The 27,339-nt window shown below is 30.1% G+C and overlaps 1 protein-coding gene across 31 annotated transcripts in view; it reads right to left on the minus strand.

Annotated features, from left to right (window-relative positions):
* Positions 1-27,339, minus strand: part of LOC139519999 (leucine-rich repeat-containing protein 49-like) — an 85,013-nt gene that overhangs the window by 40,169 nt on the left and 17,505 nt on the right. For all 31 annotated transcript variants that reach the window (XM_071312351.1, XM_071312361.1, XM_071312363.1 and 28 more), the window contains 7 exons: positions 26,309-26,485; positions 18,021-18,126; positions 16,734-16,937; positions 14,982-15,048; positions 13,970-14,113; positions 8,951-9,012; positions 825-972 (listed from right to left, as the gene is read on the minus strand). In XM_071312351.1, the coding sequence (XP_071168452.1) occupies positions 825-972; positions 8,951-9,012; positions 13,970-14,113; positions 14,982-15,048; positions 16,734-16,937; positions 18,021-18,126; positions 26,309-26,485 (908 nt within the window). The remainder of the gene's footprint in view (positions 1-824; positions 973-8,950; positions 9,013-13,969; positions 14,114-14,981; positions 15,049-16,733; positions 16,938-18,020; positions 18,127-26,308; positions 26,486-27,339) is intronic.

Genomic DNA, 27,339 nt, shown 5'->3' on the forward strand with positions numbered 1-27,339 from the left:
CACATATATAACAAGACAAAATTTTTTTTTAAATGACAAGAACTCAATGTTTAACGTATCTGTTTTCACATTGCATTTAATGCAATGCAATGGGGAAATTGCACAATTACTTTTATAAACATTCTGCAGGAAGTATAGTTCATATTTTTATACAAACATTTTTTTATTTTCAAGAACATATCATACAATTATAACCATTTGAACTAATTGATCGATCATATCCAAATACTCAAACTCACTAATTTCCAGTCAGTTGACTTTATATACACAAATATTGACCCATAAAATTATAATTTATACCCCTATACCTCACTTTCTCTGTTCAAAATATGGAACTATATTGATCATAAATCTTAACAAGTGAAACTGCGAGCTACTGCTCACTGATGATACCCCTGCCGCAAGTGGATAATATTAATAGTGTAAAAATATGCAAGTGTTCGGTAAACAGGAAGTTGTCGAGTGATGAATCTGAAAACGCATCACAAGGTATAGCTGACTTATATAAATCCTGAAACCAAATTTCAGAAATCCTTGTATTGTAGTTCCTGAGAAAAATGTGACGAAAATTTTCAACTTGGCTATCATGTGTAAAATCATACAAGTGTTCGGTAAACAGGAAGTTGTCAAGTGATCAATCTGAAAACGCATCACACGGTATAGCTGACTTAGATAAACCCTGAAACCAAATTTCAGAAATCCTTGTATTGTAGTTCCTGGGAAAAATGCGACGAAAAATATTCATGGGACGGACAGACAGAGGTAAAACAGTATACCCCCCCTTTTTTAAAGCGGGGGTATAAATATATTTACTGCTTACTCACCGTAACTCTTTTCATGTCCAACTGTTTAAGCTGTTGCATATGTCTGAGTACAATCTGTTTATAGTACTGTTCCTGAGCGATAGGGTTTCCATCGAGAGAGATTTCTGACAGACTAGTAGATTCTCCAAGGCAAGCAATGTCTTCAAAACTGAAATAAAGAAAGATGATCTTTGAAAATATTATAAATATTTTGAGTTTAATTTTCAAAAAAATTAAATCGAAAAGCTGTTAGTTTTTCAACTTGCTTAGCATAAAACTAATCATTCCATCTAAATGGTATACACCTATATTTCAACATTCTTCTTTACTATATTTGCAGTCACCAAACATGTAGTTGTGGCTTCATTAAAATAGGTTTTATTATCCAGAAAACAATACACTGTGTTTTGTTTTTGAATCAAGGGAATTCAAAGTAAAACTAATAGTGGAACTGACAAAAATCAAACCCAATACATATTGGTTGTCCATATCAAATCATATGATTGAAGCATTATTATGATCTCTTTCATTCAGAAACAAGTATATTCTGCTGCTGTCTGTTCTTCTATGGTCGGGTTGTTGTCTCTTTGACACATTCCCCATTTCCATTCTCAATTCTATATTACATGTTCTTTTGTTAGTCAAGGGCCATTACTCAGGTAAACAAAAGAGCCAAACCTGTATTTCATTTCATATAAATTCATACAAGTAATTATGTATTTTCTTAATTTTTGAGACTTTTGAAATACAGATACTGCTGAAATCTTCTGTCTGTCATTTTGGCGCCAATGTAATTATTTACCAAAGAAAAAATATCTCTATTGTTATGTATTGAGCTTAGTTTTAGATTTATAGACTATCACTGATAACACATGGCACCAGTAAAGATGGACATGATGGATGTCAAATGCTATGAAACTACTGTCATTCTTCTAAAATATCTTTATTGTATCTTATTCTCAAAATCTGTTCCTAGCAATCATCCTCTGAAAAACTTATGAAATGTAACCACAAAAGGAATCTTAACATGCAAAGCAAGATTACATTTGTCACATGAATAACAACATAAATGGAGACGTTTAAGGTTCATATTCCTTTTGGCCGTCTTTAACTGTCTCTAAAATCTCTGACAGAATCAATAGAGAATAATCAACAGAAACTTGAGATTTTGACAACTAAAATATGATGACTGTTTAAAACTTTGAAAACCATACTTTTTCCCGACTTTATATCATATTCAAATCTTACTCAATAAGGTGTATCACGTTTAAATTTATTTCAAAACGTTTTAAATGACTTTATAACTGATATGGATCTGAAGCACCAATTTTAAACTGTTACTTGACTTCTTCTGATATACACTTAATTTATTTCTATATTGAATATGATAGGTTATCAACCTATTCCTAACCATTTTCATACTTTTTACATAGTTGATGTTTATATAATTTGGGTAGTTGGCCTCTGCAAATCTCTTTAGAATTGTCTGGTTTGTATATTTGCAATTATTTATGGAAATTTGGCCTTCTAAATCTTTTAGGGTGTATACTATAGATCTAATCAAATGTAAACAATATGAATTCCATTCTAGAAATATGTGCATCTATTAAAAATCCCATGCTGGGTTAACCAAGAAACTTGAAAATTGGTATTTGTAGCTTCCTTAACAAGAATGTTCTGAATAATGTGTTGAAGTAGAGAGACATGTTTTCCTTGTAAAATTTTGAATTAGGAGCTAACATGGTGAAAACTCAATTTAAGGTATTCGTTTTGTACAAAGTTCAGTAAGAGTTAGAGATTATGTATATTGTAGGTTTAAAAAATTAAGAGACACAAGGTATAGTCATAATATTGATTCTTGTTTGCTTCAAGTTTAAAGTCAAGTGGACAGACAACATTACGATGGTAGGTTCCATACAATATAGAGTATAGAGTTGTCTATACATTTACACTTTCTGGTATTTTCAAACTGATGATTAGGTTTCAATAGATATAAAAACATGTGGTATGAGTTCAAACGAGACAACTCTCCATCCACAATCCACAAAAGCAAACAATTATGAGTCAAAGTACGGTCTTAAACATGGAGCCTTGGCTCACACCAAACAGCAAGCTATAAAGGGCCCCAAAAATGACTAATGTAAAACCATTCAAACAGGAAAACCAACTGTCTAATCTATATAAAAAACAAGAAATGAGAAACACTAATTTACCATAAATAAACACAAAGACAAATAGTGAACATCAGATTCCTGTACAAATATGTAAAAATTGTAAAAAAAAATCCAATTAAAAAAGTAAAAAAACTGTTTAAAATCATTAATAATACAATGAATACAGCATTATACTTCATTCTTTTTCCACCTTTTTAACTCATATGGTCCTTTTTACATTTTTCGTACATGTATTTGAACAAAGAAAACCTCATCAATATTCTATTAAACTAGCATGTGCAATATTTCTCTGATTTGAAGTTCTTACTATCTATATGACATTACTATTCATAAGATGCATTTAAGAAAAGGAAATTATTGCAAAGAAAAAAACCTATATTTCAACTTGTGCTTACAAATGATAAAAAAATGATCAATTATGGATTATAATACTTTCATTTTTACAAAAAAAAAACACCAGAAAATAAAAAAAAATACCAATTTCTTTTCCACAATAGAAAACACTTACTTTCTGCCATTACGACAATTCTTCACTTTTTCTCGATAATTTCTGTAATGCCACATGATAAAATTGTTTTTCCTCTCAGTCCTTGATGCATTAAACTGTCTTTACATTATAAGGACAACGTATATATAATTCCATTTCAAATGCAACTATTTGCTCAATATATATCCATGTATACTTGTTGCTTATCAAATTTCCAATCTCAAATTATTTCAGTTTCCTTCAAATTTACCAAATTAATAAGAAATCTCAGTTGTACATTTCCATTAAATACAAATCTAAATTGAAATCACATATCAAGAATTCCAATAAAGTTGCAAAATTAAAATAAATTATCCCAATTTCCATTGTTCTTTACTCGTACATTTTTATCACTAAGATCTTTTTATGATATTACTGGTACATGAATTTCATAAACCAAAACAAGAAAACTGTGAAAAACAAATGTAAATAAACTCCTTCCATATAAAGATTTAATAATTTGGGTGAAATAAACAAATGTCTGTTTCACTGATAATACTGAATCTAATCTCAAAGATTACTTTCAAATCTTCTTAAAAAGACAAACTGTCAATTAGTAAAAAAACGAATTCCAGCATGTACATGATGTATATTATCCAAAAGACTTATTTTTTAAATAACCACATGACAAGTTTATTAAACTGCAACTGAATGGGTTAAACTACACATTATATTTTAGATATACAAACATCAACAATAGGTCAATTCTTATTGAAAGTATAAAAAGAGGTATCGTTTGAAGGTTGCATGCATAATATTTACAGTATATATAAAAGACAGCTTTTAATGGGTAGGTAGGACAGCTCTAATATCGATTTAAACCTGTTCTAGTATTGATTCCTTTTAGTGTGTTTCATGTTTAACTAAAATATCCTTGTCTCTTTCAACAAATTTACTCTCTTGTCTGATTAAATAGTTTATAACAAAGATAATTAGTTTTGTTTGAATACTGAAAATGTTTCTTTCGTTGAAACAACAATTTACATTTTAATTTCAGCGAAATTTCTTAAATGGCACCATAATTTCTGTTCTGATATAAAGGAATTTAATTTGTTGAACACCTATAAAAATGTCATTAACTCCATAACTGATTTGTTTTGTATAAAGTTTTGTTTTTGTATAAGAAAAAGCGGTTTGATAACAAAAAGATCACTTTACATCATAGAGCAAAGCAAGAAAATATGGTACATCAACAGCAAGAAAGCATGGTACATCAACAGCAAGAAAGTATGGTACATCAACAAGTCATCATACATAGTCTTCAATAACTGGGAAAGATCTATGTATATATTCAAAACATTAACATATAAATACAGTGTGCTCCATGAGCAAACTAATCTTAGCATATGTGATGGAGGTGAAAAATGTTCAAACCTTATTGAATAGATTTTCATTGCTCAGATATTGGAACTGCAGCTCAATTTAAAACATTTTGATATCCTTGATATCAATTCTCAGAAAAAAAGAGAATTCAAAGATTTATGTTCCTGTTCATATCCAGTGCAAGTGGAACAAAATTATTCTAACCTCTTGTATTAATAGTAAATTCCGAAACTGAAGTGTGCAAACTCATTGAAGTTCTATCCTTATTTTCTATTAAATATATTAGCAATATTGGCTATTGTGGTTGGTCATACATATGATATCAGATATCATTTCTAAAACTTGACACCCTGTCCAAACAAATTACGAATGCCAGATTTTTTAATCCTGTTTTTCAAAAGAAAATTATAAAAGGATCATTGATGCAAAAGCAGAGTTGATATCTTTATGGATCTGTAGCAAAAAGAAACAAATAAATGTTTGCGTCAAGTACACAGAAGACCTTACAGTATGTTGACAATTTATGTCAAATGTGGAAATTAAAAAAAAATTGCCCACATCTCAGTGTTTTAAGTGATGCTTTAACTTTAACCTTTGACCAAAATTTAAAAGGGTTCTTTTCCCCCCATTTGTATTATCAAGGAAAGATTGGAAAAGATACGATTTATATCACACAATTTTACTATAACTGTAGATGTACTACTGCTGTTGACTATGAGTGTTACAATTCTTCACTGCCAAGCTGCTGACCATATATAAAGTTCTGTTTTAAAATAGTTTCTGATTTTCACCTTGCAAGACCCTTATAGGTAGTCAAGGTCGTTAAACACCCCATAGTAGTAGTAATTTCTGATAAAAATGTGACGGAAATATTTGTTGGAGTAACTTACAGAAGAACAAGGAGGTATAATACAGATGACAAACAAAAATCATGATCAACTAGATTTGAAAAAACAAAATAATTATAAAATTGAGAATGGAGATTAGGAATGTGTCAAAGAGACAACAACCCGACCATAGATCAGACAACAGCAGAAGGTCACCAATAGATCTTCAATGCAGCGAGAAATTCCCGCACCAAGAGGCGTCCTTCAGCTGGCCCCTAAATTGCCCAAATCAAAATCCATAAATCCTATGAAAAAAAAAGTACTTTCTTAATCTATAAAGAAAACATTTACCTATTTCTCCTCCAAGTAAGCCGTGGAGTCACATCCTGCTCCAGAGATTGATTGTCTACCTTTTTGGCATTTTTGATTGAAAATGAAATTCCCTTAACACCTAACTTGTCCATTTTCCTATGTCTTTCACACAGACAGTGAAGTAACTGCTGTTTAAATCTCTCAAAATCCATCATCTCTCTACGAGACATTATTAATGGTCCACTCCAAAACTTTAATCCCTCAATAAGTTATTTACTGTCCATTCGAGTCAAAGTCAACAAACTTTTAAGACCTTTGTTTTTGCTCATTATATTTAACTTTTAAAAATATGAAGATTTGAAATCCAGTCAAGAATTCATTCTACTTCTAAGCTATTCTTTTATTTCTTGAAATCCATGCTAACTCAGTATAAAACGGTAAATGTTACGTAATAGTTGCAGTGAATCAGATCACATGCTAGTGCATTTACTGCAAATTCTGTGTAAAATTGTATCCAACAGGGAAATGCACATCTATACCACAATTTATCAACTTTTTTTCAACAAATTTTGACCATTTTAAATTGATACAGTATATCAAATAGCTCATTATACTTTCAAAAGAGAACAAACTATAATACCACTTCACATAGCTATAATATATCTTAGTCAAACATGTCAAATATCATACTGAAACCATATAAATCATATTTGGCAGAATAAAGACACATTCAAATAAACCAAATTACCAAACTGGTGTTTCTGATCAATATTGCCTTGTAACACACACACGCAAGTAAACAAAACAAATTTTTAAAATTCTCACTCTAAATGCATTTACAAGTTAAAAAACTATTCATTTTTTCAATTTAACTTTCTGATTTTCTTTGTTAAAAGTGGGACACACAAAAAGATTGAAGAAAGCAAAAGATTGAAAATCTTTGTATAGAGATGAATGAGTTAATTAAAAAACTTCTGTAATTGTCAACAAGACGACTCGCTTTTTATAAACCGAGGTATTCATTACAACTTTCCTATACATGGTAATGAACTAGTACTCTCTATAAATTTAATTTCTAAACTTATTTCTGTTATAAATAACACATACAAATCATTAAAAGTAACTTGATATCTGATTTTTTTTTATTAGAACCTGTTTAATAAAATTAATATATCGCATGATTACACATATTCAACTGATCAGAAATTTCAACTGATGCATTTAAATAAACAGGTTATTTTATATGCCATTTCCTTTAATGTGTAGTCATCATGATACAATATATTAGAAGCAATGGGGCAGAAATCTTCTATTTATATCAACCGCCTTACATTAAATTTTAAAACAGAACATCTCAAAGAATACTTCAATCCACTTTTTTCATAACATCCTAATTCTATAAGATGTTCTATGAAAATTTAACTTCAAAGTGCTTGTTGGTTTTCATTTTAAATCTGATCCCTATTTGTAGATACTTCACCCTCTTTACATTATTTTAATGTCTCTTCTGATATTTTGTAATGATTAACATTGTTATGAAACTGTAAAAATACTTTAAACAAGAATGTGTCCCCAGTACACGGATGCCCCATCCGCACTATCATTTTCTATGTTCAGTTGACCGTGAAAATGGGGTAAAATCTCTAATTTGGCATTAAAATTAGAAAGATCATATCATAAAGAACATGTGTACTAAGTTTCAAGTTGATTGGACTTCAACTTCATCAAAAACAACCTCGACCAAATACTTTAACCTGAAGCGGGACAGAGGGATGAACGAACAGATGGACGGATGAACGAACGAACAGACGCACAGACCAGAAAACATAATGCCTATAAATGGGGCATAAAAACTAATATTAATAAACTGTTATCACAGAGATATGTCTTGCTTTTTTATAATTTCAATAATGCAAAATATTAAAATAGCAACACTAAGAACATGTAAGTTTGCAAATATTCAAAGTCAATGAACCATGTCTAAACAATCTCCATGGAAATGAGATGTGCCAATGCTGATACAACTGCATACCAAATACCATTAACTTATCATACATAGTTCCCTTTAATCAAACCTAAATACAAACTAGTACATGTAAACTAAGCAAAATTTCAAAGTCAATAAACCATGACTGAGGGGACAGGGTCAAATAATTTCCATGGTAATGAGATGTGCTAATGCTAATACAACTACATACCAAATATCATTGACCTACCCCTAGTGGTTCCCCATAAACCGACCTAATCACAAACTAATACATGAAAACTAAGCAAAAGTTTCAAAGTCAAAAGACCATGACTGAGGGGGCAGGGCCAAATAACCTCCATGGAAATGAGATATGCCAATGCTTATACAACTTCATACCAAATATCTTTGACTTACCACAAGTGATCCACCATAAACTAGCATTAAAGTTGATATGCACTTCAATTCAGATTCAATAATGACAAGTTACAATTGCAAACAAGGTGTCACAGTAAGAATTGGACTATTGAATAAAGGACAAATCTAAGAAGAATACGGTTTTACTCCAAATTTATTCTGAGTCAGCATATGAAGAACACCTTCATAAAAATAAATAAAAGTAAAACAGAAACTGTATACATATAATTTTGATATAAATTCTTCTTTTGTGTCAGTCACTATGCTGCTTAACTATGTAAGATGACTGCAGCAATGAAATGTAACCTAGCGGTATGGGCTTTGCTCATTGTTGAAGGCCATACGGTGACCTATAGTTGTTAATGTATGTGTCATTTTGGTCTCTTGTGGATAGTGTCTCATTGGCAATCATACCACATCTTCTTTTTTTATATCTATCATAATGGTTTTTTCAGCAACATTGTCACCAATGTGAAACTCTGTGAATCAAGAGAAACTTTCTCAAAAATGTATCAAGCTTTGAGAATTATACATTCAATACATCACCACATGCCATTAAATCAACGAATACCCTTTTATTATACATACTCTGTATAACTTACCTCGAAATTTCATTAAAACTCAGAAACAGCCTCTGTAAGCTTGGTAAATTGTCCACATCAACCTGAAAAATCATCTATTTGATTAAACATTCAATTATAGAACAAAGAAAGACAACTCTATCATGACTTTTTGACAAAAAATGTTCAGGATACTGAGATTCATGGAATATCATCTTCCATGAAATTTGAGGATAGAGGAAAATAAAACATTGAAAAAATTGAAAACTGGACAAAATACAAAGTCTTAGATACTTTGACTGGAGTATATAGTTTATGATGCAATCAAATTTGAATCTTTCAGAGTAGCAATTTCTTCCAGAAACGTGAAATTGATACCAACAAAAAATAACAGAATCCACACTATTGAAAATAAACAACACAAATTGATATACGAATGCATCCTAGATTTGGAAACGGGTTTGAAATGTGCATATGTACTATCAAAAGGTAAAAAAACATGGAAAGACAACTAAATAAAGAAAGCCTATTTCACATCTATCATTCAATACTAAATAGGATAAAAGGAAATGAATCAATTGTAAATAAATTAGATGATTGAGATCATTTTTGCTCAATTAACAGAATGTGAAGATAGTTATTATGAAATGTAGTTTATATTGTCAAAAATTAAATGAAAATAAATTTACATGTGAAAGTATGAAAACATAGAAATAGCATAAATTGAAAAGAAAAGAAAAAAAAAAAAAAAAAACGTTTAAAGCCAATGTTTAAAAAAAAGGTTTAAATGAAACTTGGTTTATATGCAATAGATTTTATTTACAGTATACTTTTAGTTTGAAGGTTAACAAAACAATACATGACTATAGTATAATCTACTCAAATCACTATTAGTTTATGTAAGGCTGTTGCTTATTTCACACCATCCAATATTCCAACAAATTTGAATATATAAATCAATGAGTAAAAATAGTATGACTCTCTCATATATAATAAAACCTGTCTTAACTGACCTCTTATAGGTATTTTGTTTGGATTACACAGGTTAAAAAAGATAAAATTGTTCAAGAATATTCATTGTTTCTGTTTGACATGTATCAAGCATGTCAAGTGAAACCCATTAAATATTTCAAAGCTAAAAAAAGAAAATACCCAGACGTGACAAAATGCAACATATTTTAAACAAGAAATCAAACGACCAGATTTATGACAAAACTGATTAACAAACACAATATATGAGAGACAGCAATCAATGACAACCATTGAACCATTGAAGAACAGGCTCCTGACTGGGAACTAAAATACAGAAAGTTTCAAGGTTAAAATATGTATTTGAGCACTCAACCCTTTCCCTTATCAGGAAGAGTGGTAGTACAGGAAAGTATCAAAATCAAATTTTATAAAAATCAGATGGAAACAGCTTATCTCAACAGATTGGTACAAAGTTAAATGAGAGTTGATGTAAATGTGGTCAATTTATATATTTTTTTAAACTTAAGGTATACGACCACAGGACATAGATTAAATATGACCGTTGTTATCCATTTGTTTGATGTGTTTGAGCTTTTTGATTTTGCAATTTGATTTGTTATGAATTATTTAGAAAGGTATTTATGTGATAAATAAATGTCATTACTGATGAACTTACTACTGATCTGATAATACCCTCTTGGACTTGAGCTATGTATTAATCCATAGTATAAAGACATTTGATTGAGGCATACACATGACAAAAATGACCTGATACTTACTACACATATACTGAAACATACTAACAGGTTAAATAACTTATCAATTCCTTGTTTCCTATAACAGGTACACTAATTTGACATTAAAAACATTTCATAATATTATTTATTTTCTTCATCTACCCTCTTTTTCTAAATTTTGGAAATTTTGGAAATTCTGCATTTCCCAGTAAAGGCCATTCCACATTGATTCATAGTTCTTCAGATTTACTTGTTTCAATATTTTAGAAACCTAAAAAAAAATATACAGACATTCTCTGTACACAACATGAATTATCTCTCTTTTTAAATTAAATTAACCAAGTCTTTTTAAAATGTCATTGCTTGTTCCTCAATTCACAGCAAATTATAGTTGTTTGGAGTGTGCAATTATTTCCTGCTTCTGAAGACAAAATTTTTACAAATTGAAATTTGAACTACCGTTCCTCTTACTTCAAGTAACGCTTGCTTAAATATTCAATTTAGAAAAGTAACCCCCCAAAAAATACAAATTTAGCTTTTCGCCCAAAGAACAAGTTTTCCATATGAAGTGACCTAACCTTGGTTTAATTCCTAAGTGTCTGCTATTACATATAATAAAGCATATAAAATCTATTCTGTTTCCAAAACTGAGCAATCTATCATAAATCTGTTTCACATTATACCATTCTCCACTACATTTTAAAATTCTGACATTTTGTTAACAATTGTTGCTGCAATAATAACTCAATGTTTGTGTAATTTTTGTGACATTGTTCATGATTTTAATTTAATGATAAAAAAAAAATTGGTAATTACAGGTACATCATTTAAGTGTGTACTTAGTTCAAAGTTTGCTTGGTTGCTAAGTGAACCAGATATTCATCAAGTATAGAAACACCACTCACTCTATTCTCTATAGAAACAAAATGGTCAAATAGGTTTATCGCCCATACTTTTGTTACATGCTCCATTATTTGATAAGGGTACATTAATAATTTATACTCTTTCAAAATGTAGCAAACTGGCTGTGGTCTGCTCTTTGGTGGGGTTATTTTCTCTTTGACATATTTTCAAATTTAAATGAAACATTGAATGACTAGCAAACAAGAAAACTTAAACCTTATAAATATATGTACACACTCAAAATGATACGCGTAAAAAAAAATGAACAATTTCTTTTTTCTGAATTTTTTTCCCTTTTTTCTCAGACCAAGAATTAACTAAATATATATTAATAAACTGCTGCACCATAAACACTCCATTCCCCAACAATTCTTAAAAAAAGTTTCGACTTTATTTTACAAAGTCCTATGCTTCTTTCCAATGACTAAACATGTTTATTTAACTGATTTAATTTTGAATTCCTTACTACTTTGAAGATTAAACTCCCTTAACTGTAGAAAGACAAAGTGAAAATTGTCAAAAAGTGCCTTGATCCTCAAACCACCACTCTTTATAATTTGTCAAATTTTGGAATAAAATCCCTCAAGGCATACTTGGATAAGAGTGTGGTACGTTAGATATTGCTTCTTTTTATATTCAAATTCCCATTACTCTAAAAACTGAAAAGACTAGAGTGAATATTGTTTAAAAGTCTACAGACTTTAAAAAATAATTTGATGATGTTTTAAGTAAACCACTTGTGGCAAACTTGAGTTAGAGTGCTTCGTGTGAAAAATTGCTTACCCGGTATTTTTCACGCTTTACAGTCCTATAACTCTGGGTTACAAAAAAATGAAAATTGTCAAAAATTAACCAACAGACCACGTTTTTAAAATTTTTGGTCAATGTAATTTCTGACTGAGAGGTAGACAGATAATGCTGTTCCGTGTACAATTAAATCGCTTTATTCGTAATATGTATTAACTGTTTATCTAATAAAACTACACAACATTTCATATACTATATGGATAGACTGATATAATATACATTTAGATTACTCAACAACCCCTTAGGATATAAACAACTGTATTTTAATAATTTTCATTTGTTACAGCCAAATGACTTGAGTGTGTAGGTAGCGGTAATATCTTTGGTAAGCTTTCTTGCTACTTGAACTGTAAAGTCATTATTAGGTTAGGTATACTCCCCTCCTTTAAGAGAAGACTAGTCTGACAGATAATCAACCTATCTGTGTGTAGACTACTCTGAAGGTACTCTGCAAGTATACCTAACCTTATAATGATTTCACAATTTAGCTAACAAGCAATTGATGATATTATCTTTACCTACATACCTAAACATTTTTTTCACTCAAACTCCAAATAACATTTTGTACATCAAAAAATTGATTTCCATAAGACAGTATCCATTCAAAGAAAGATAACTCCTGCTGATTAATAGTTCTTAAAATTCCATAAAAGCTGAAATAACTGGACTAAGAGAGCAGACAGATTTTTAGCAGACACAACAATTAATGCACTATATAGAGTTTTAGTTCAATAATATTTACCTTTCTACTCTGTTGAAAAAGTCATTTATGAATCAACTAAATTATTGTATATAAGTGTTACCCTCTAATAGCCTATGGTCAAGTTGAAGTAATTGAACCCAGTTTGATGCATTCTTTACACATTTCTAGATTTATATCTAGGAGAAATTATCAGAGACAAAAGTCAGGACAGCCCACCAAGGGAACATCCAAAAAATTTATTAAAGAAGAAAAACAGTACAATTTTTCAAAAGGTGAATAAATTAATGGTATGTCTATCTGCCCAAGTTAAAAGGATTTTTTTGTTCATGTTCAATTTTCATGAATAGAAAGTTTTAGTTTATGAGTTGACACATTTCATTCAAATGTGATTTTAAAGAATTTTAATTGTAATTCCATTAATGATTTTTAATTTTAAACTGAAGCAGATAGTTCAAATATACAACAGATCACATAATGACAGTAAATTACTTCCACTTGACCCAGAGATAAACTTTTCATGATGTAGAGTGGAATATAAGAATGTTGTAAAGTCTTGCAAGTAAATAGAACATAATGGTGATAACGTGAAACACCATATAAAATGTATTAAGTCCAAAAAATAGTGTATTTACTGTTTTTGCATAACTTCTAAAAATCTGAAGAAAACAACTGTAGTTGTCTGATTTCCATAAAAGGCCATTAAAATAAACAATGCATAATTTCAACTTGCAATAGGATTTGTCATTAACAAAATGCTTTTGGTTATTTTTTTTAAGTTAAAAGCAACACTTTTTATCGTAAATAAACAAAATTAAATTAAATAGAGATACATTGTAAATTCCCTTCCCTTGAAGATCAGAAGATTTTAAATATCTAAATAATTTGAATTATTATTGTTAAAATTTACGATCCTACATTACATTTTAACATTATACATACCACAGTTTTGATTTTGTTCCGTCGAAGGTTTAGCTCAGCTAAGGAATCCATACCCGATAAGTTATCTACATGTACAATGTGATTTCCTGCTAAATTAAGCACTCGTAACTCTGTCAGATGATTTAAATTTTCTATATTGGAAATCTGAAATAATATAAAAAAAACATTTTGGGATTTCTTATATAGATAAATTCCTTTATACAATAAATAGGGTAAATGTTATTCAAACAGAAATCTTAAAACAGAAAGGATTTACATATTTAAATGATCATACTCTAAAATCAGAGTAATTTCTGAAAAGCCAAGAGCCTCTCATTTATATCATAATTGGTTCTTGTTGCTTAACACCAATTACTTAAAGATTAATGTTAAATTATGAATTGTTTGTTGAAGCACTCAAGAATTGCACTTGATTGCTAATTATAAAGGGATGTTAGAAACTGACCAATTATTAATGAAAACGTTTGGTTTTAAATCTAACTATTGATTAATATTTTTAAAGCCCTTTATTCTTTACATTGTTTTGTAGAATATCTAAATATTAAGTCTGTTTAGATTTCTGTTAGTCTTTTAATCAAGTAAATATTTAATTTGCATTTCATACCAGGCAGGCTAAAGATCTTTATGCAATTAATAGAGATCTATTTAGAAAAAATAACTTTTCAGTGCTGCTTTAACAACTATTATTTTTTTCCCCATGTGTTTCAGGTTATTGTGTTTTTTTGGTTCAGACCGTATTTAATCTTAAAATTGAAATCAATCAATCATTTAAAAAATCAAATGAGTAGGTTGTGGTAAGCAAGATAGTATTTTGTGTTAAACAATATTTGAAAAACAGTTATTTTGCAGTATATAGTCATCAACTATTATTTATAAATAAAGAAGATTTCTTGTGTGACTATCCTCTTTAGAATGACTGTTTTCTGTCCCAATTCTTAATAAATCCACCTGTCTGGTAGACATATTTAGTGGTGAACAGGGTGACCTATCAGACATATTTCATTGTACTTACCTGATTTCCATGTAAATCTAAAACATCTAACTTGAACAAAGTATCTAAGTTTTCTATCCTCCTTATCCTAAAAAAAAAACCCAAACATTTAACTAGAATAAAGAAGATATATATACAGTAAAACCTGTATAAACCGGCCGGCTACGGGACTATGAAAAAGAGCCAGTTTGGACAGTGAGCCGGTTTATTCAGGTTTCTGTTTTGACCAGAAGTAAATGACTTGTGACATCCAATATATTGTATGTAAAAGTTCTGTTTGATTGTAAATTATTAACTGATAAATTAAAATACAGAATGCAACAACGAAATTACGTATACTCGTTGTTTTGAATCTTCATATTCATTGGCTATACTGGTTGTTCCTCGAATTAAAAAAAAAAATCACCGCGTTTTACATATCCTCGTATGTCCTCTTATATCAAATATACCTCGGTAGCATCAGTCTCCAACTTGACAATTTCACTTTCACTTCGTTTTTCATTGTTTTCATTTGCATGATAATATTTGAGTTGTTTGGATTGTGAGACGAGAGTTTTGATTTACTTCCATGATCGTTAATTCGAAACGTTGATATGGCCGATTAAAAAGCCAGAATATTTTCAAACAAAATTTCATCACTGTCAAAACATTGTCGTACAGTGTTCAATACATATTGTTTGTTGTCATCTGGGTGTTCTACATTATCAGGGTCATTGGTTAAGGGGTTCACAACAGGGAACCCAGAATTTCGAAAACACGATGTAAATATCTTACTCCAAGATTTTATTTTTTATATGCAAGTTACAATTAATTTCAGTTCAATTCGAGATATATTGGGCGTGTCTTTTCGTTTAATTGACACCTTTATAATGTTTTAATAAATAATACAGTTCACTACTGTACGATTGTAATTTAAGTTCACAGATTAACACCTAATTGATTACCTTGAAATGGCATATTGTATAAATAAACATGTTTTGATTGCATATCGATCATTTGAAATTAATTAGACAAACCGCTTTTGACAGGTAATAATTGATTTAATTAAGAGTATTGGGACTGCATCATAAGACCGGAATTCGGAATACACAGGGTCCGGTTTACAAAGGGTATTTTAACAAAGACTTTGAAGGGAAAAAAATGGGACTTTAATTTTTGGCCGAAATAGACAGGAATCCCGTTTATTCAGGGTCCGGTTTACTCAGGTTTGACTGTACCTCAAAATGTGTGAAGTGTTAATAGCAGATGCACAAGTTTCATAACATTTGGTTGCGGCATACTTAAATTGATTGATTGTTGGTTGTTTTACGCCGCATTAGCACAAAAAGGCTATATTGGGGCGATCGGCTTACTTAAAGAACGGGAACAAAACAAATCAGCAATTTTTCATTTATTAAGGGGCATAACTCTAAAACAGTAAAAGTGACGCACACCAAAATTCAATCTTGATCTGTGATTTGTGGTAATAAGCATTGTATATTAGTTTCATAACATTTAATTGAGGCAAACTAAAGTTAGAGAATGAAAACTAAAAAAATCAGCAATTTTTCATTTGTATAGGGGCATAACTCTGAAACGGTTAAAGTGAGGCAATCAAAATTCATACATGATCTGTGCTTTGTGGTAATAATCATTGTGTATAAGTTTCTTAACATTTAGTTGAGGCAAACTAAAGTTAGAGAACGGAAACCAACTGTGGGATGTACATACAGACAGACAAGGGTAAACCGCCATAAAAATTCAGATTAGGTCCAACTCTCCTAGTATACTAACCTGTTTTTACCTAACATAAGAACCCGTAATGATTTCAGTGCATTCAATCCCGCTATTTCTTCTATTTGATTGTCATACAAATCTAAGAATATTAAACGTTTTAATGAACTCAGATGCTGGATTTTGCAGATCATATTGTGTTGATAATTGAGCAGACGCAGCTGTTCTTCTCCCTCCAAAATTGGACATACTGTTAGTTTCCGTCTGAAAATATTAGATAATGTTAATATTTTGCAGGCAAAGTTTACATTAATAATTCATTATTTAATTAATCAATAATATAAACAAATAGTATAAGTAACATAGACTTTCTAAACAGAGTAGTAAATATTAAAGTAATTATCATGCTGTATTAATTCTCATGTTTTTATAATACAAAAGAATAAAAGACTGACAATTTCTAAAATTCCTCAAAATATCATACCAAATGTCAATAAGTCTTTAATGTGAAACAGAACAATAGTAACTCTAGCAAAAAATATAAGTAATGGTGACCCAAATTGTGAGGAATTGTCATGTACTACATGCACATGTGCATGCGCAAAGATTATAGTAATTAGATAACAAAGATATACAGATATAACACCTTGGTTTTTCAAAATATATAACTATTAAAAACAATGAAAAGCTGTGCCCTGTGGCTTTTTCAAGGATTTAAATTCAAAAATTTTAAAACGAAAGGAATAAATTTAATAAAATTGAGAATGGAAATGGGGAACGTGTCGAAGAGACAACAACCCGACCAAACAGACAACAGCCGAAGGCCACCAATTGGTCTTGAATGCAGGGAGAAAGTTATTTCATGTATCATTGTCATTCTTGTTTAGTTTCTTTTGTTACCTATTCTGACATCAGACTCTGACTTCTTTGGAACTGAGTTTTACTATGCATATTGATGTGTGTTTGTTTTTTCTACATTGGCTAGGGGTAGAGGTGGTATGAGTGCCAATGAGACAACTCTCCATCCAAGTCATCATTTGTAAAATTTGATCATTTAAGCCTAAGGAGAGGCATATTGTCTTGAAGTGAATAGATGTGATAAGTAAATCAGTGTAAGAATTCAATGACACAGAGTTCATTATTTATACTGGTAAAACTACAGATATATTTAGACCATGATTTCCCTCTAGGACTGCACTCTAAAAATTTAAGAAGGTGTACGAAAGCTTCATTATTTAATGCATATTGTGCTTTATTCTTTACCTAAGCACTTAATAATTAAGTTTACTCCTGTTTCCTTATATTATGTAATGTAAAAGTTCATAATTCACCATTTAAATAAAATACCTGTCTAGATTAAGTCTGTCTGGATTTGAAGATCTTTCTTCAGGTGTTCTATAAACTACAGGTATTCCTGGAGCTGATGGACTTTCAGCAAATATTACTCTATCACCTGTTAATTTAAAAATTTAAAAATACATAAAAAGGCACAAAAACATGTAGATCTCAATAAATTACTGCAGCAATCCTTAAAATGCAGTTTTTATGACTGCTTTCACATTTTTTTTTTTTATCAAAACAACCCTTTAACCTGAGGTGTCCACTGTTAGGATTTTATCTTCCTAAAGATTTAACTGTTGTTTGGCATATATTTAAGGAATTGTTTTACCCACTTTAAGATGCTGTGAAAAAAAGTTGTATTTTGTAGATTCTAATTTTTCTCAAAAAAGTGATTTAGTGCATATTCTTGAAAATAAACAAACCAGGATAACATTTCTGAAAATTGTTTGCCCATGACTGAAAACATTTTCTCATCAAGTTATTAGTGAATCAATACCAGTATTTGAGACCTAAGTATTTAAGCCGAAAAGTTCTCTAGACCTTTTTCTCATTCTTTGAATTCAAACTATGCATGAGTTAAAATTGCCATCATAATATCAAGCTTAAGTTTGTCAACACAGATTTTTCTAAAATTCTCTTAGTTTTCCTTACAGAAAACAGTGCCCTTGTTAAAAGGCAAGTGAAAATTTCAAACAAATTAAGCATGACCCTCATTTAAAAAAAAAATAATTTTCTAGTGTTCATTTCAAAGTAAGTTCAGTTCTTGAGCACCGACCAATTATTATTAGACTAAGGAACTTCTTCTAGACATCTGATTACTTAAATCTTTTGATCGCCAATCAACCTTTTAACAAATTATTTGCAGACACAAACTTGCCAATCTGACTATATTTACAGACATAGAATTAATTGAATCATCCTCTGTTGTGGCATACTATGCTTTTAGTCATTCGATTGTATTCTCAAGAACTAATATAATTAATACAGTGCCCTTGTTAAAAGGCAAGTGAAAATTTCAAACAAATTAAGCATGACCCTCATTTTAAAAAAAAATAATTTTCTAGTGTTCATTTCAAAGTAAGTTCAGTTCTTGAGCACCGACCAATTATTATTAGACTAAGGAACTTCTTCTAGACATCTGATTACTTAAATCTTTTGATCGCCAATCAACCTTTTAACAAATTATTTGCAGACACAAACTTGCCAATCTGACTATATTTACAGACATAGAATTAATTGAATCATCCTCTGTTGTGGCATACTATGCTTTTAGTCATTCGATTGTATTCTCAAGAACTAATATAATTAATACAAGTGCACTGACATTCCCCTTGTTCAATAAGTATAATATATAAGGTGTTATTCTAACTTTTAAAATAAAATCAATTGTTCAGCAAATAAAACAAATGAAAAGCAAACAAATAGAAAAGTCTATATGAAGTAAACAGCTCCATACGTGTCTTAATGTGAAAGTATTTTAATAGATAAAATCAAATAATATTCCACAATTTAAATGAACATGATTAATCTTATCACTTGACAAAATTCATACAAAGGCAATATCTAAATCATATATCAAAAGATATGAAGTTGAAAAGAGAAATTTGTCTATTGGGTATGAAAAACTGAAATACTTTAAAATCTACCATGTAATTTGCATTCAATTTGAGGTGTTTCAATTCTTCCTTACATAATGTGCATAAAATGTAAATTTATTTTCATTCTTTTTTAGTCTTTGTATAAACATTGTAAATCTATTAAAAAGAAGGTCTCAAGTATTCCAGAAGGCATGTTTTCATTTTTACTGTAATGAGTGGATCTTTTTTCACAAGAAGAGGGCAGAAATTCTTTTAAATTAACAGCACAATGGGTGCATGATGTAAACACGGTTATTCTCATCTCTGGGAGTGTATGCTGAATAATAAACAAAACAAAAATAGCATCCCCCAATTCTGACCTGTCTATTAAGGCTAAACTCTAGAATTCTTATTCATATTTCGCCTTCGGTCTCAAGTAATGAATTAGCTTTACTTCTCTATGAGGGGTGAAGCTTACATATAATATCTCTGTTTAAAGAAACAAACTATATAACCACCTATAGCTGGCCAGTGACCTTGACCCTAGTATATAAGCACCTGTTCCATAATAACTTGTCATTATTTTTCTAGAGGGTTGAAGTGAACACTTCACATAAGTTCTTTTTAGTTATTTTATTTTTATCTTAAATTTGGCAGAAAGTTATTAAAGTTACATTAACTTGTCTACGATGTACGACAAGTTCTAATGTTATTTTGTTATTTACAAATAATAATTCCTCAATTGTCTACGATGTATGACAATTGTTGATGGAAATGAATTTAAAAATTTCTTGTCTACGATGTATGACAAGTGTTCATGGAAATTAATTAAATATTTTATTGTCTACGATGTATGACAATTTTATATATTCATTAAGTTTTTGCCTAATAGCACATTTGTTACTTAATTCATACTCCTGTTTGTTAAACAGGTAGATATTTAAAAGTATTTCTATTCATCTGAAGGTCGTGAGTACTTTTCACAATTTACACGTGTTTTACCTGCACAGGTACACATTTTTGTATTACAATGGCTGAATTTGTTTATGCAAATGTATTGTTTTTGCAAGATGTTTAGAATGATGTTTACACTTACAAGGGTGATGGTTATGATTTTCATCACCTCTGGAATGTTTTAGAAATTAAAGATGATAAATTTAATAGGAATACAAGAGGTATTTTGAATAAATCCTCTTCTTAAACAGTTATAAAACCTAGTAGTTTTATAATAGATCATAATGGCATGGCAATTGGAAATAATTGACAAAGCAACAGAACCTGTAAAAAGTAAGTTTTAAAATCTAGTGTTACTTGTATAACTTCAAAATCTACTTGATTTGTGATTGTTTCTAACGAAAGTGCTGTTGAGATTTAGATAGGCATGTATATTGATACATTTACTATTTATTATTAATGTATTAAAGAACCTGTATGAATCATGAGGTTTGAGACAGTTTCACTGCCTTCAACTCTAGCAGAGTTTGTAGAGAAACCTGCTGCTATATTTGAATTTTTGCCATTAGAGGCTTACTTTAATGAAGATTTAGTTCTAAATTTTGATCTTATCTACTGAATTGATACGGTGTATGTACCTCCTTTTGGAGTATGTGCCATGGCTGATGATAGTCCAGCCGGAGTTGAATTTGATACGTCTTTTGATCCTGCATTAAGGTCTTTTGATCCTGCATTAAGGTTTTCAGAAGCCTTTAAGGCTTCTTTTAGTGAGATTAATGGTGCATTATCTCATCCTGTTTGTTGAACAGTTTAATCATGATTTTGATAAAATCAAGAATATATAAAGTTCATAGAGGAAATACTATCACACTGAGAACTGTGACAATCCTAGTGTGTCTAGGATAATTAAAAAATCGAAATGGCAATGCCTAGACAGGCCCACTCTGTGGTTTCAAAGATGCAGGAAACCCAGAGATACTTTATTAAGGGGTTGATCATCACCCCTATTGTTGAGTTTGCTATTTCTTGTTGTAGGAATGAGCCATTGGATCTTGATAATACAAGGATTTTATTGTAAAATTATATTTGTTTGTTTTACCATGGTTTTCTGGTTAAACCCATAGGAGATGCTCAGAAATATTTAGATGATAAAACTTATTTGTAATTCTGTTGTGATAGTTGCTTTATCACATTTCTAGTTATGATTGCAAAAAGCAAACTTAGTGTTTATACAAAGATTCTTAGCAAATTATAGATTCCTTGGAAGAGGTTCCAGGTCTAGCAATTAATTTACTACCAGCTGTTATGGGAAAGGCAATATCAGTTTTTTAACTGCAGAGGCTCTGTTGGTCAACAGGGCGACTATACTACATGTAGTAGGCAATTCCCTTCATTGAGAGGGAGACGTTTCCAAAAAGGGAACAGAGAATCTCAAAGAGGTCACATTTCTCAACCAGTTGCTATATATACAGTAGATAACTTAAATATTATGATTTGGAAAATGTTACTAATGATCTATTGATATTAGATTTATTAAGAAATGGTTATAAAATTATTTTTAATGATGTACCACAAGGTTTATCCTTTTTGAATTAAATACATTTCACCTTTCATAAGGATGAATTAATTTCAGAAGTCCAAAAATTGATAGCTAAGAGAGCTATTTAAAAGGTTGATCGATCAATGGAAAATCAGTTTATTTCCTATATTTTCTTGGTTCCTAAGAAAGATTGGTCTTCAAGGCCTGTATCTATTTGAAAAATTAAAGCAAACTAAGTTTGTGGCTTATCAGCATTTGGAGCAGGACCATTTATCTTTTGTTTAGATGTAATTCTTTAGAATAATTATCTATATATATATATAGATAGAGCTAACATCTATAGATCTCACAGATGCATATTTAAGTATCATTTATGTTTATATCACAATTTCCTGATTTATGTGGAAAAGACATTGATATGATATTTATGTTTTTTTGTTTTGGATTGGCTTCTGCATCAAGAGTTTTTACTAAGGTTTTAAAACCTGTCTAGTGTCTATGTATTTATGAAATAATGTCACTTGAAGTATATACATGCTATAGTTTATACATTGATGATTATTTTATTATGGATCAGAGTTTAGATGATTGTATTGTGAATACAGAAGAAGTGGTGCAAATGCTTGATAAGCTGTGCTTCAGAAAAATTTTGAGAAGTTGGTACTCATTCCTTGGAAGCACATTGTTTTCCTTTGTCTCATTATTGATACTGAGCTATTTAAGTTTTTTCTGACAGATGAGAAATGGTAAAATTATCTCCCTTGGGAAATTCTTTTTAAATAGAATTGTGTAACGGTATTATAGATGTTTTACATCATTTATTGGTCTTGTGATGAATGCTTTTAATGCAGTATCTGTGGCATGCATGGGAATGTTACATTGCAGAAACATGGCGAGAAATAATGTTGAAACACTGTATAGTTGTTACAGTGTTTATTATCATCAATAGGTGAAATTTTTTAACAATTTAAAATCAGAAATTAAAAATTTGATTTATAGACCCATCCAAATAAGTTTTTGGGTTGTACCAGATTCCTCTGACATAAGGATTTGGGATCCAAATTTGAAGAAAATGTTTCTGTTGGTAGACGGAGCTTCTTTAAGAGTATGCACTCATTTCATATAGATTTCATAGTATTGTTGGCTATAATATTCTTCTGGAGAAAAAGTTTTAGTCACAGAGAGTTATACAATCAGAAGATACAATTTCAGTAGCTTTTATTATGCAATAGGAGGTGTAACCTCTTTGTCACTTAACATGCTTACTACAAATATTTCATTATTTGGGCTTGGCGTTCAAGAAAGAACATTTTTATCACAGCTCTTTATATTCCTGGTAAGAAAATTTTTGATGCTTATCATATGTCTAAAAAATTTACAGATTCAAAAGGATGTCAATTGAAAGAAGATATATTTGTTTTGTTGTTATTACGTTTTCATTTTCAATCTGTAGATAATTACTTCGTTGTCTTTTGACCAACAAGCTCCTTTCAGAGATGTTTTTATTTTCATGATCAGAATTATGACCTTATATTTTCCCATCTTTTTCATTGTTGGGGATATTTATAAAGAAAATTATTAGTGATAAAGTTCAGAAGGCTCTTTTGATTATCCTTTTTGGCTTGCTCAGAGTTGGTTTTCTTTGCTAAGACCAATTTTAATTTATTTGCCAGTTAAACTGTTAAGCATAAAAATTAGTAACAATGTTACATACTGAAGATAATGTCTTTCCGTCAGGAAGAGACTTAATTTAACTGTATATTGTAAAAAATTAAAGTGAACCAACACCTGAAGGGTTGATTGTGCAGTAGGGTAAAAACGTGTGTATTATACTCAGAAATCACTTTAATATAAACAGGAGATTTCAGAATCATTTGTAAAATATATTTACACTTCATCTTGGAGACCATGCATCTATAATCAAGCATTATCAATATTTTTTTTTTTTTTTTTTTTTTAAATTTCATTATTTGGTGTGTTCAATTAGAGAACCAATTCCTTATCACCATCTAAAACGGATGTTAGTCACGGATTATTGAAATTTTTGTAAAACACAAGCTTTTCATATTCAGCATGTTTAATGTGAATTTTTCTTGGTCTATGATGAAACAGACTTTATCCTTTAAGAAATAGATTTTACTGAATTTGTTTGTTTACTACATGTATTTGTGGAAGGTTGCTTAAACCTGAATCTGCAATTGAAGAGTTAGATACTCTTTCACTTGGGAGATGAATTTAGCGCTATCTTTTTTAAGTTCTTAATATTCATTGGAGTATTTAACATTGAAACTGTCTTTTATACTTGTGTCTTTATTTGCCTTGACTACATCTGCCTTGAAGTACTATCTTTATCAGCTGTAGATTTACATTCTATGTCTTTCATTCAGAGACATGGCACTTTATTTTTTCATATACATGAGTTTTTGAAAAATACTAGATCTGTTAGTTAGTTTACCTAATGAGGTGATCAAAGGTTTTGATAAACCAAAACTTTGTGTTGATTAAGACAATGATTTATCATGTTTTGTGTACAAAATAGGTGAGAGAATTCATCTAAGTCTTTTCGTAAAGTTTAGATAGTTAGAGAGAGTTCTAATTTTATCCGAGGTTTTAAGGTTAACTCATTTGGAGGAACCTCTTCATAAGTGCATTTAGCTTCAGGATGTTCTATTAAGGACATTATGGCAACAGTTTTGTCTGGACATATGGTAAAACTTTTTACAAGTTCTATAACAGGAAAGTAAATAATATCAGTACTAAAACACTTTTCTTCAGTTGTAGTTACTGGATGATCTTGTGATTTTTATCCTTTATTAAATGTTGGCATTTATATAAAAATTGTTTTTAGTTTGTGTCTACACTTTAAACAAGCTAATTCATTACTTGAGACCGAAGGCGAAATATGAATAAGAATGTTCCTTCATCCAAGCATATCTTGGATGTGCAGGATGAAGGTCATTCTTAGAATATGAGCCTGAGGCTCGAAAGTAATTAATTCCCACCCTAGGGATTATCAGTCAGACCCACCCTTTTCCACTGGGTTTTATATTTGGTCGACACAAACTTGCTTTAAATTATGACAAGTTATTATGGAACAGGTGCTTATATACTAGGGTCAAGGTCACTGGCCAGCTATAGGTGGTTATATAGTTTGTTTCTTTAAACAGAGATATTATATGTAAGCTTCACCCCTCATAGAGAAGTAAAGCTAATTCATTACTTTCGAGCCTCAGGCTCATATTCTAAGAATGACCTTCATCCTGCACATCCAAGATATGCTTGGATGAAGGAACATTATCAATCTGAAAATATTGAAAAATCAAAAGGAGCTTACATTTACAGGTTGTATAACTTAAAACAATGTTGCAGAGGATTAAAGAGAGAGAAAACTATGCATGTCACATACAATGTCAATATTCTGAATAAAGCAGATAAAATCCCCAAACTATGGAATGACAAATTTAAACATAATTTAATTAAATTGGACCATAAATTATGTAAAAATTTAATTAAACATTCTGATCATCTAGAATATCAAAATAAATCAAAATGGATTTATCAGGAAACTTGCTTTAAAGTTTTAAAATTTTAACAATTTAAGTCCCATAACTCTTGAACAATAAATTTCAAGAATCTGTAAAATATAAAAAGAGCTAGCTTGTCTTCATACATAAATTTGACACAATGAATATTTTGTGAAGATCAACCCAAACTTCAGTTACCACAAACAATAGGAAAAATAAAAAGAGAGACAACAGTTTACCATAATACACCAGTTGTTCACAGGTTAAAAAGAATCACCCCTGCTTGAAGTTAATTATGTACAGTGCACCCTTTCACATTGTACTGACCAGCCCTTTTGGTGAATTTGGCAATGTGCAATGAAAAACAATAAACAAACCGGATTTAAGCAGTTAACTATCCCAAAAAATTACGCAAGAATATACATTTGTTTTTTTTTATTATAATTTGGAAATATACATTTTTACCCAAATCATAAAAGTTTATATTTTGAACTAATTTTAAATTAGTGATATTTTAATATATTGCATGTTTTTACAAATGTATTGCTATTTTCTTAAATTTTGCTTTGATCTTTTTGATTTCAAAACCATAGATAATCTGTAAGCGACTATCATTGGTTAAAAATTTAGATTAAATCGCCTTTAAAAAAAGATTTAAACCTGGTCTATTTAAGACAAAACCATGATACTGCTACAAACCTGGTAAAAAGGCAGGTGCTTTTTGTGTATTGGGTGACAAATGTGAACTAGAGCGTGATGTTCTCCCACTGTCCTCCACATCTTGAACTATATCTGGGGGTGCATTTAGATCATGTGCTAAGGCGGCTGCTGGAACTATTTGTTTCTTGTTACTTCTGTAGTGAATAGGAACTTTTTCTGAAATAAAGCAACCATCACCATCAAAATCACACTAGTGCATAAAATGTTACCATAGCCCTGAAATCTAAATTCAAAACACTTGCCCTGCATAAAATCATAAGTGTAGTTAAATATTTTATTATTTTTATTGAAACCAATATTCTTTACCAGGGTATTCAGAATATAAGAGAAGTTTGTGTAAAAGTTAAAAAACGACATCTGATTACAGTAGCTTGATCCTTTGATCAGGTCAGCTAATTAGAAAGTAATACTGGTAATATGCAAAATGTAATTTTAGGGATATAACTAAATTGTCCATAATCTCTCTTTGAAATACATATAATTGATTGACACCATACCATTCTATATTTATACTATTATGAATATTGGTACCCAACAATAAAATGAACCCATGTTCTTCTAAAAATTGATTTCAGTGGTATTAATGTTACTGCACAGTGCTAGAAGTGATAGGTTTCAATTCATACTAAAGTGAATTAAGTGGTCAGTTTAAATTCTTTTAATCCTTCAAAGAGAATTAGATTATATATTCTAATTGTTCAACCTTTTCTGAACTTATATAGACAAAATAATGTGCCGTAATCCTAAAGGATAAGCAAACATTATTTAATCTGCACATAAAATAATTTTTGTTTACTGCACTACAAACACACAAAAACAGAAGAAAATGTTTTCTCCTTAAACTGACTTCAAAGCTGAGAAATTGACAATTATACTGCATTTTTCAAGCCCTTTAAAGTTATTAAAGTTAAGTATGTATAGTACTTTATTAGAAAAAACTTTTTTTTTTAAAGATAGTGATGACACATAATTAATAACTGCCAGTCAAAAAATTTCTCATAGCTATCTTT

The sequence above is a fragment of the Mytilus edulis genome, chromosome 4 (assembly GCF_963676685.1).
Source record: "Mytilus edulis chromosome 4, xbMytEdul2.2, whole genome shotgun sequence".
Taxonomy (NCBI): Eukaryota; Metazoa; Mollusca; class Bivalvia; order Mytilida; family Mytilidae; genus Mytilus; species Mytilus edulis.